This window comes from Vigna radiata, chromosome 8 (assembly GCF_000741045.1).
Source record: "Vigna radiata var. radiata cultivar VC1973A chromosome 8, Vradiata_ver6, whole genome shotgun sequence".
Taxonomy (NCBI): Eukaryota; Viridiplantae; Streptophyta; class Magnoliopsida; order Fabales; family Fabaceae; genus Vigna; species Vigna radiata.
The window spans coordinates 19,255,445-19,265,608 of record NC_028358.1 but is presented as its reverse complement, the minus strand read 5'-3'; the positions used below and the strand labels follow the sequence as shown (position 1 = coordinate 19,265,608).

At 35.1% G+C, this 10,164-nt stretch overlaps 1 protein-coding gene across 3 annotated transcripts; it reads right to left on the bottom strand.

The window, feature by feature from the left end:
• Positions 1–552: 552 nt before the first annotated feature.
• LOC106770871 lies at positions 553–4,744 on the bottom strand. Of its 3 annotated transcripts, none has more exons than XM_014656703.2 (10): positions 4,577–4,744; positions 4,200–4,225; positions 3,896–3,986; positions 3,402–3,611; positions 2,545–2,667; positions 2,405–2,462; positions 2,191–2,264; positions 1,758–1,846; positions 1,607–1,679; positions 553–1,025 (listed from the first exon to the last, which is right to left on the bottom strand). In XM_014656703.2, exons 1-9 carry the CDS (start codon positions 4,676–4,678, stop codon positions 1,610–1,612), a joined length of 843 nt encoding a protein of 280 aa, XP_014512189.1. In that variant the 5' UTR covers positions 4,679–4,744; the 3' UTR covers positions 553–1,025; positions 1,607–1,609. The 3 variants fall into 3 exon arrangements, with proteins under 3 accessions (XP_014512189.1, XP_022640760.1, XP_022640761.1); XM_022785039.1 differs by lacking the exon at positions 4,577–4,744 and adding an exon at positions 4,410–4,566; XM_022785040.1 differs by lacking the exon at positions 4,200–4,225 and having other exon boundaries at positions 4,577–4,719.
• Between the last annotated feature and the right edge of the window lie 5,420 nt (positions 4,745–10,164).

The following is a 10,164-nucleotide window of genomic DNA, read 5'->3' as shown; positions in this document are numbered from 1 at the left end:
GTCCAATAATAGCATTACGAACAGAACAAAATTCCCTCACAATTGAATGATACAAGAAAAAAAAAATTAACATGAAACAAATCAAAGCACGAGAGAAATGAATATGATGACGCTTTTTGTGGTATTGTAGGATCCTTAGGGTATCCGAATCCAATCCTCTGCTCCAGCGATTGAAGTGAATATTTGCATTGTCTGTTTTCCCATACTTAACAAGTAAGCGAATCAACCACCTTGGTAAGGAAAAAAGAAATGGATTTCATAATAAAACTGGAGACATGAGGCAATGAGAGGAAAAAATATATATGAGAAATAAACCAGTTGTTAAAGCTGTCTGGGATAGACAATCAACATGATTTGTCCTGACCCAGTTTAAGTAGTGAGATGTGAGTGCAGAGTTCTTCTGGGTAAGTGAAAGTAATATAGATCACGAAAATAAAGAATACGGAAAGCTACATAAGAGTATAATTAAATAAGAGGAATCAATCATTCCGCTTTCCCCAACCTAGGAATTAGTGATACATTTAAATCAAATAAAAAATTAATACATGAGACGATAAAAAGGTGATATCCATTAGCAATTCATGAGATTGGCCTTCATTTTTTCAAGTTTGATATGCACAAACCTGAACTCCCGAAGTAGAGAATAGCAACTGTTTCGTGTGTTACACAGTACCTTTTGGTTGTCAAAAGTCTACAAAGTTGGTAACATTGTTTTATACCAATCTAAGTGAACTGAGTACATTTAAACGCCCGTTGGACGACATTTAAATGCATACAAATCAGCGGCTAGATTCTATCAACATAGCGTGGAACGTTTAAATGCGCTGCTGAGCATTCAAATGAGCACTAACCAATAAGCTCGTCTTCAATTACAACGTGAAGATAACACTGTTGAACTGATTACAAGGCACCATTAAAGGTTTAAATGGCTTCCACATCTTGTGTACTTGTGCTCCAATCCAAACAAATAACAGACTCTTCAATTCATCCCCAATTTGTCTCTCGTACTGGCCCTACAGTCAAGACTGAAAAAAAAAAATTCAAGAATATTTTACCAGGAAACTTTACTAATACGCACAAATATATCAGCCATATGCTAAAATCATGAAACAACAATTTTCTAACAACTTTATATGTCTTACAAATATATACACTAATATAGTTTCCAGTTTTTCATAACTATGCTCAATATTACAGATTTTTCACACCCCAAAATTTACCCCTTTTGTTAGCCCTCAAGCAAATCACTTCTTAAGACCAAAATATAAACAAACAACATTAACATCATACTATTAGAAAAAATAAAATTAGATACATTTTTAAATTGATGTCTTCTGTCACACTACACTAGACACGGAACTACATATGGATTAATATTTGTGACTGAAATCGGCATTCCAGAATATTTGGAGACATGAATATGAGGAATATGTATGTGCTCCATATTAATGGCAACGACAAACAAAACTATTCTGTCTCAAAAACGTATTCATCTCAACAAGACCCACATGTTCCACTAACAATCAATGGCAATTTTGTTGTCATTGCATCCCATTCTGCCACTTAATTACCAACACATGCCCATCTAAAAGAGATAAATAATTACCAATCATGATGGTTTTGTTTTCCATCCAGCTTTTGGAATGCGACGAAGCTCTTGTGTTCGATTCTTCACATCACTACAATTTCCAAAATAGTGTTAAGAAATTTGGAGTAAAACCATAGGTTAAATCACATTTAAAAAATAGAAATAGTACCTTTGTATCAAATAAAGAAAAAGATAGAACACAGGAAGTAGCACCAAGATCAATGCTCCAGCAGCCAGGCGGAAGAAACTACTTTGGTCCTGCAGTGGCAAAAAAATGACAAATAACAGCTTCATTGACAAGAATTAACTGTAATCATAAATCAGTTATAATGTGTAAGTCTTAATAAATTATGGCATAATGAATTGAAAAGACAAATTTTGACATTAGAATCTAATTTGAGCAACACAAAAATGTCAAAGCATTAACCTAATATCTCAATAAGGCTTTTTAATTTTACAGAGGAACTTGGCCAATTAGGCCAAAAACATCACAACATAGATCATCTTTGAGTGGAAGTATAGATTTCCATATACCAATAGAGTTAGCAATGACAGATTTCTAATCAAAGGCGTATTGAATATCCCAATGAATCAGGCTTTACCTTGCCTCCCCGAGAGAAGGGTTTATGTTTCCCTGAGCAAGTGTGAGCATCACAAAATTGGTGCAGAAACAATTCTACCAGTATATCAGGAAATTGGGTAAGAAATAAATCAACAAAGACTACAATTTAATTAAATTACCTGGGGGAAACTGACAAGAAACAACGTAATGGAACAATATGGAGAAAACTGAAAAAAAAAAAAATAGAAGTTTACCATGAAGGCGGCCTGCTGCTGGACCATCACTTGTAGGAAAACAATTGTCAGCAAGACTCTGAGTAAAGAGTGCATATGGATTAGGTGAATAGTTGACAATACAATGAATAGTGAAAGAAACAAAACAAAATGAAAGCAACCTCACATAGATGACGATTTCTTGCAGCAGCTGCCATATTACACTTGCTTCTGGGGGATCTGAAATTCGTCACAGCATCACAATGCATCGCACCACATAAATCAGCCAAGCATTTACCATGACTCTGCATTAAATAGCCCACCAATGGAAACAGCATTTTCTGATAAATAATAAAGCATAAAAAAGAACTGCTAGTAACATTGATGTAAGATTCAAAAACTCTTTTGAAACTACCATAAAATGCACAATTTTGTGTCCACTGGTTCCACATCCAATATTTAAATGACTTAACTGATCATACAGTAAGAAATACTCAGACTACAAAACTGTTTATCCCTTCATGGTAGCCATCAAATAAATTAACTTATTCACGAGGAAAACATTGAATTATATCGGTTGCAAGTCCCCTTCTTAACAATATCAATTTAAGGAAACTTGATGAGGAGTTGAGGGAGGATGGGTGAGTGGTCCCTGCCACCAAACAAACCCCATCCCCCTTGCAGTCATCCATAATAGGGGGGCCAAACTGAGTGAACAAATCAGATAACTTAATTATATTAGTATATCTTGGTTGTTGACCTCATCAGGTATTGAGAAATAACAAAAAGTTACAATTTAACAGGAACAAGGAATGAAAGACAACAGAAACGAAACATTTAAGTAAATATTCAGATCACAACAGAGCCAAATATTAACACAAGTATATAACTTCTCAGTGCAAAAACAGGGTGAGTATGACTGAGCCAATTATGAACTTCAAACTTATCGAATAATTTGATAAAATTAAAGGATGAAAAGCTAGCACGGCACACTATGTATCCTCCAAGCACAATGATAAAGGACTGAAAATTGACATACCACATTCAGAAGATTGTAGTGTCTGTTATCAAAATGCTGATCGAGAAATTTCTCTTCCCGAAAGCTTTTCTTACAATATCCACACTGCCATTCATGTCTATCTACGAATATTTTATGCTCTTCCTGATCGCTAAATATATCATTTTCAGGGTGAAGTCTGCATTTAGTTGAAAGCCGGTAGTTTTCTCGTTCCACAAATGGTATCAAATACTACAAAAACATACAAAGAACATGTTCGTTCAGAGAGAAAAAGAGAAAAGCGTGTCCTGAAAATCAGTTTAAACTAGGGATTTGATATTAATGAGTACAATAAATACAAAAGTAACAATTTTCGTAATGATTATGTTTACCTGAAACATTGAAACTACGTGTTTCCAAAATTCTTATTAACATGTTTTTAACAGTATTCATGGATCTGATTAGAAATTAAGATAACTTAACAGTGACTAGTGCAATGTCGCAAATTCATAATGATGCCAAAGGAATTTTCATACCTCCTCTATCACTTTCCGAGCTGCCCTACTTCTCTCCCTGGAGCAATGCAATTCTTGGGCATGTTCTTGTCCGTGTTCTTGTTCAAGTTTCCTACATTAAAATACAACTGAGTCACGCACGATACTGAATCATGAAAGGCAAGCTAAACTATGAAGAATATGACTTCAATATATTTATTAGTAGTTAGGAAGGAAACTGTGTCTGTTAGGGACAAAAACTAAACATCAAAGTAAAGTAAACCATCGATATATTTGGCTGATGGATTTAATTAACAATAAATAAATTGCGAATCCATTCAAATACCTTCCACCAGAAGATTCCTCATAGACCTGGAGCAAAAAATATAAGAATACGATAATTAACTTCCTAAATCATGGCTCAGATGAAATATATGCTAAACGTAAAGATTATAATTAAATCAACCAAAAACACTTATAATCTAGCACTTGAACTATTTGTGACCTCGAAATCCTTCGTAACTCAACACAATGAACTTGAACCCTAAAAACTCACTATTCCAATTTCCATATCCCAAACTCGAAAACCTTCGTAGCTTGCCTGTTTGTTTTGATGCAATTTCTACAATATTTTCCTCATCTCGAATAAAAGAATGCGTATAAGAAATTATACATCGCACATTTTGTTTATTCAAAGTCCAGTGCAGAGGCATGCACCATTACCTGGCGTGCATATAAGAATGGTGACGAAGATACGTGGACGACTTCCTGCAAACAAAGTAGCGCGATCAAAAAGATTGAAACAATTGTTGTGACCTTCTTCATGCTTCACTCTTTGTCCCAACTCGTGTTCGTTTTGTGCAAAAGAAAACTATTAGACTCCTCCTAATTATAGGTATTGAAAAAAATAAGAACCGTTAACATCAAACTTTCTAGCACAATTTTCTTAATATTCTCGTCATTGTTGTTAAACAAATTTTATTAAAATATAAAATTATAAATTAAATTTATTAAATAAGAAAAGAAATTCATGATGATTTGTTAATTTTTATAAATTCTAATGATAATAAAGAATAAGTTCCAAATTTTGTAAAAAATTCACACCTTTTTTTTTTACAAAATTAAGATAAAGTAAAGTTTAAACAAATTTATTTGTATTTGGACTAATAAACATATTAAAAAGTACTACTCAACAATGTCCATTAAACTTTCGGAACCATTCAAACTTATGTCTATTGGAAAATATTCACATATCATAATTAATATTGGTATTTTGGCATTATGATTATTATTCTTGATGAAATTTCATTTTGTTATTATTAACTATTATCTTATTATATACTTGTGGTAAGTATTATTTCAATGATAACATAGGTCCACGGCCTATGTGGATCCTATAAATACAACTGGTATTCTTGCAAAGAATACTCACTCAATATCTCATACTCATACTTCTAGATCTTAAACTCTCTTATGAAATTGAGCATAAAATCTTTTGCAGGTGGATCTCCTTCCTATGAGCTACAAGGAATCTCATTCCGACCGTCAAGAGCATTCAAGTCATCATTAGGATCATTACCTCCTGTCCATAGATCCATGTTCAAGATATCAGTAAGATCATTTGGCACCCATCGCGGGGCCTTAGTAAAACACTTATCCAACCTCACATTCCTATGATCACCACACGAAGTCAAGCACAACTTTCCCATGACAAGGAATTCAACCCAATGGCGACAATGCAACATCAAATGCTTATGTTAATCCAACAAAACAACGAGCAGCACAAACATTACGATGTCGAGCTCAAAGCCTTGTACACATAATGACAAGCGGACATCCATGAGCTTTAGTAACTTCAGCAAAAGTTGACCGACCTAGAGAATGGAAAACCTATTCCCCAATCTTAGCCCAATTCCCGAGAAGAAGACCCCTACAACTCCTAGAAGGAGCACAACCCGCCAGCTCAACGGGGTTCGAGTAGAACCGAGACTGATCTTCTCAACACTGAAGTAAGTCAACTAGGCATAGAATGAAAGAGACTCATCAACACTCCTTGAAGTACCTGAAAAACACTAGAAGGGGGGTTGAATAGTGTTAATAGAAAAATTCTTTTTGCAACCCTTCTGACATGACACGTTTGTCGAGTTTTAGATTTATCAAATGAACACTTAAACACTCGACCTTGTAAATGATTCTGAATGATAATTGTTTTTAACGTGTTACTTATAACGTTCACTACAGTGTTTATAAGAACTTCCTCAGTTGAATAAAAATTGTTTAGTTTGGAACTTACTTGTGTATAGAAGTAACAATGTAGCTACAGGTTCTATAAGAAAATCGTTTAGACAAAAAGATAAATAACAATTGCACAAGTATTTTTATACTAGTTCACTCTAACTAAGCTACATTCAGTCTCCTCCGTAGAGGGTTCCACTATAATCTTCAACAAGATTACAACTAAGTATTCTCATCACTCTTGGTCTTCGCAATTAGTGAATAACCTCCTGTTACCCTAGACTGGATGAGTATTCGCACCACTCTTGATCTTCTCAATCAGCGAATAACCTCCTATTACATTAGACTAGATGAGTATTCACATCATTCCTTGTACTAGACAACCTTGCCCATATTTCCTTAACTCCACAAATTTCAACAAGTATTTTAATTCTCTTTACAATTGCAATCAACGATTGCTTACACCGTGATCGCGAGACTGGCGTTACGCGCACTCATTGTTCATCATCTTCGTCACGTTTTCTCTCTATGGGTTATGCTTTTCAGGTTCGTTTTCTCACTTTTGCACCGTTTTAAATTAGTTTTACTCCGATTACATCACTCTTTGATGCATTATTGATAACGGTCTAAAAACCGTTATTTTCATGCTTACATTTGATAGTAAAACACACCCTTTGTGGCTTAGAATGAGCTTTAAATCAAGTAAAACACTTAATTGAGTCTCTTGAGAGTCAAAAGTTGGTTTTAGCGATATTATGCTTGTTTTGCAGGGTTTTTAGATGAATTAAAGATGGAAGTGAAGTAAGGTGGACTTAGACCCATGAAAGAAGGAGAAAAATGATGAAAAGAAGGGTCAAGCAAGCCGCTGAGTGCCAGAATGGTCCACTGAGCGCTCAAAGCGATTAGAGGGAAACCGCTCAGCGGTCAGTTTTACCGCTGAGCGGTCAGAGCGGCTAGAGGCAAACCGCTGAGGTTGTCTGTTTTTTAGCTAGATTCTGTAAATCTTTCTGTTATCAATCTGTTATCTTTTTGGGCTTATACATAGCCCTAGTGCGAATTAGATAGGGATTCTTTTGGCAGAGAGAACGTCCAGAGCTATTCCACACACCTTGGAGGAGGTCCCTTGGATGCTTAGGCTCCATTCAACCAAGTTGAGGGTTATCTCTTTCATTCTTTCATTATATTTCATCTAGTTTCACCATGATTATGGTGAACTAAACCTTTTGTCGTTGGGGAACAATGTAATCTTTTGAAACTCTCATATATATTGAAATTCTTATTTACTTCATATGTTTGTCATATACTTATTTATCAATTGTTGGGTTCTCATCTACGCTCAATGCTTTTATTGTTTAACTCATTCAGTAAATGATGTTTGTCTTTATCGATATGGGGACGTACGGTAATGTCATGAACTGGTGGGAAATTCCTTGATTATGCCAATATCGCCTAGGGATAGGGGTAGGACGGTCAATTGTAATTGCTTTAGAACACATTGCATTATTGGTTAGGTGTCTTGGGGGAGTCTTTGGTGCTCAATCCCATCTCCTAACAAGAACCTTTATTCTTAGTAAATTTTGTTTTTTAGTATGTTGGTTAGAGGAAACAAAATTCTTCTAACTTAATCATTAGGCCGCATAACTAGTTTATTTGTTTTCTTTACTTGTGATAGCTTAGTGTGTGAAAACTTTAATTTCGAATTTAGTTCCCTTTGAGTAATTTGGTTCAAGAGTGCCTAAGGTAAACTTTGGCTAGGAAAGACTTACCTCCCTTTCCTGGAAGTGAACTTGGGTGTCTTTTGCCTTCTTAATTCTCTTAAGGAACTTTCTTTGAAATTTAAGTATTTGTTTGTTGAGTTGCATCTTTTTGAAAACCTTTAAGTATTTCTAAGACTAATTCCTTTGAAATTAGAAGTGACTCTAGTGAGGATGTAAAACCCACTTTGAAAATTTTAGCAAAAGAGCTAAAGTCACTAAAAATTTGGAAAAAACATGATGACTTGGGTCCAAGCCCATCATGGACCCATCACTAGAAGCATGATCAGCACAAGGAGGAGGGTAGAATTATCCAAATACATAGTAGAGTTGCTTAGCGCACCACCCCATTTTTGCTAAGCAAAACCGTGGCCTTTCTTTCATATTTTTTAAGCATCTGAAGCACGTCCAACCATCAACACTTCTTGTAATTTCTAGATTTTCGCACATTTCAATTGTTGGGACATGTGGATGGTGATCCACTTCATGTGGGATTCTTCTCCACCGCATAAGGTTAGAAGGATTTGCTATAAATCCACCATAGCACACTTGTAAATGGCACTTTGGAATATATGAGATCTTTTTCTTCTGCTGATGAATCTTCCAGCCAAGGAAAGTGTATTAGGCCTAAGTAGCATAGGATTTTCCTTAAAGTTAGACATCCAAACCAAGTGGAAAGTGTGTGCCATGTGTCATGCTTCCATTGGAGAGGATTTACTTTTTAAAAGGTAGCCACATGGCACCTTAGGAGTGGAGAGTTTTTGCTTTTAGTAGTGTGATGGGTTGTCGCAACCCATACAAATTTAATTGCATATTAGAAATGCGGTATAGCTAGGAAATGACTCCTAGGTCGTCTCTCAAGGACCAATTTTGCGGTTCGAGAATCAAGTCAAACACGAAGTGGGGAGGGTTTGTGAAAGGATTGTGAATGCGGATAAACTAAATTAAAACACGGATGCAACAGAAATATAAAAACAGAATTGCAAAACGAAATCACATACAGAATAAAAACGGTTGGTCATTAACTTAATTACAATGTTTCCAATCACAGATCAACAAAATAAAGTTGTGACTCAAACTTCTAATCCAACAAAGTTAACTAACTAAGCGAAGGTTAACCCTATTCTCATAAAAGCGAACTAAGCGAACGCAGTGTTAATATCAAATCTAAATTACATCATTCAGTTACATCAACTAAGCGAAGATGTAACACTAACTGGGCAACTAAGTGTTTACCCATTGCAAATGCAAATACAAATTTAATATTAACCAAGTCAGAGTCACAATTACAAATACAGTCCAGAAATCTCAAGGAAGCAGTGCAATGTCGCTAATGACCAACACAGTTAATTTAAGCTAACATGGCAACTAAAGCAACAAGACCAAACATATTAGACAACATTAAAACAAAATAAAATAAAATACTAGACCCCAACAAGGCAACAAACAACTACCTAACACAGTTAAATTAAATCAAATGCAAAACTAAATTAGAGAAATCAAAAGCAACTAATCCTAATATGCAAGTTAATTTAAAACAAAAGAAATAAGCAAACACAACTTTTTCCTAGCAATTCATGTGGCCAAGTGTGCTCCAAATAAAGAAAATTGAAAATGAAAATGGCCTAAGAAGATCTCTTGTACGTGACCTTACTTGCACCAAAGTCAAACTTCAATTTCTCTTTCAATAAGTCACAAAATGTGTTGACTTCTTCTCCACATGTGCACCATTTTCCAAGGAAATTAAAATGTGTCTTAAACATCACTATTAAACCATGCCTTTATCCCTTTCCATGCAGCAGAAACGAAATCCCAAAACCAAGGCATAAATTAATGTGAGCTACCAAGTGACTTTTGCAAAAGTTGCTTCAAAGAAAGTCCACAAGTCAAAAAGTGCTCAAATTCTTCTATTAAGATGCCAAATGTGCAAAGTCAAAGGGAATAAACAACACAAGACAATCTTCTCCTCAATGCAATTCACGTCCAAACAATGCTAGAGGCAAAACCAAAGTGGAAAAAATTTCCTTTAGTTAAAAGAAGCATCTCCTTTTGCTTGGCCAAAAGTGGTAAAAATTAAATGCATCATTCTCTCTCCTTTCTACACACCATTTTCGTTTTTTTCTCTACCAACAACCATCATTCATGTTTTCTTCCTTTAATCTACCAAAAATACACCCAAGAAAACCCAAAGTTCAATTGCAAATCAACACAAGAACAAGAAACCCAAATTTCTACTCATTTGACCCAACCAAACCTTCCTATTTCTTCAAGCTTTTGGTAAAAACGAAAATCATACTCCTAGCTCAAGGTCCAGCACCATCC

Excerpts from the sequence above, each read along its gene's own strand:
- LOC106770871 (XM_014656703.2), bottom strand. The coding sequence starts at position 4,678 with ATGAAGAAGGTCACAACAATTGTTTCAATCTTTTTGATCGCGCTACTT. Across the intron at positions 3,987-4,199 it reads GAGGAATCTTCTGGTGGAAG|GAAACTTGAACAAGAACACG; the intron begins GTATTTGAATGG and ends ATTTTAATGTAG. Across the intron at positions 1,680-1,757 it reads TTTCTTTATTTGATACAAAG|TGATGTGAAGAATCGAACAC; the intron begins GTACTATTTCTA and ends TGGAAATTGTAG.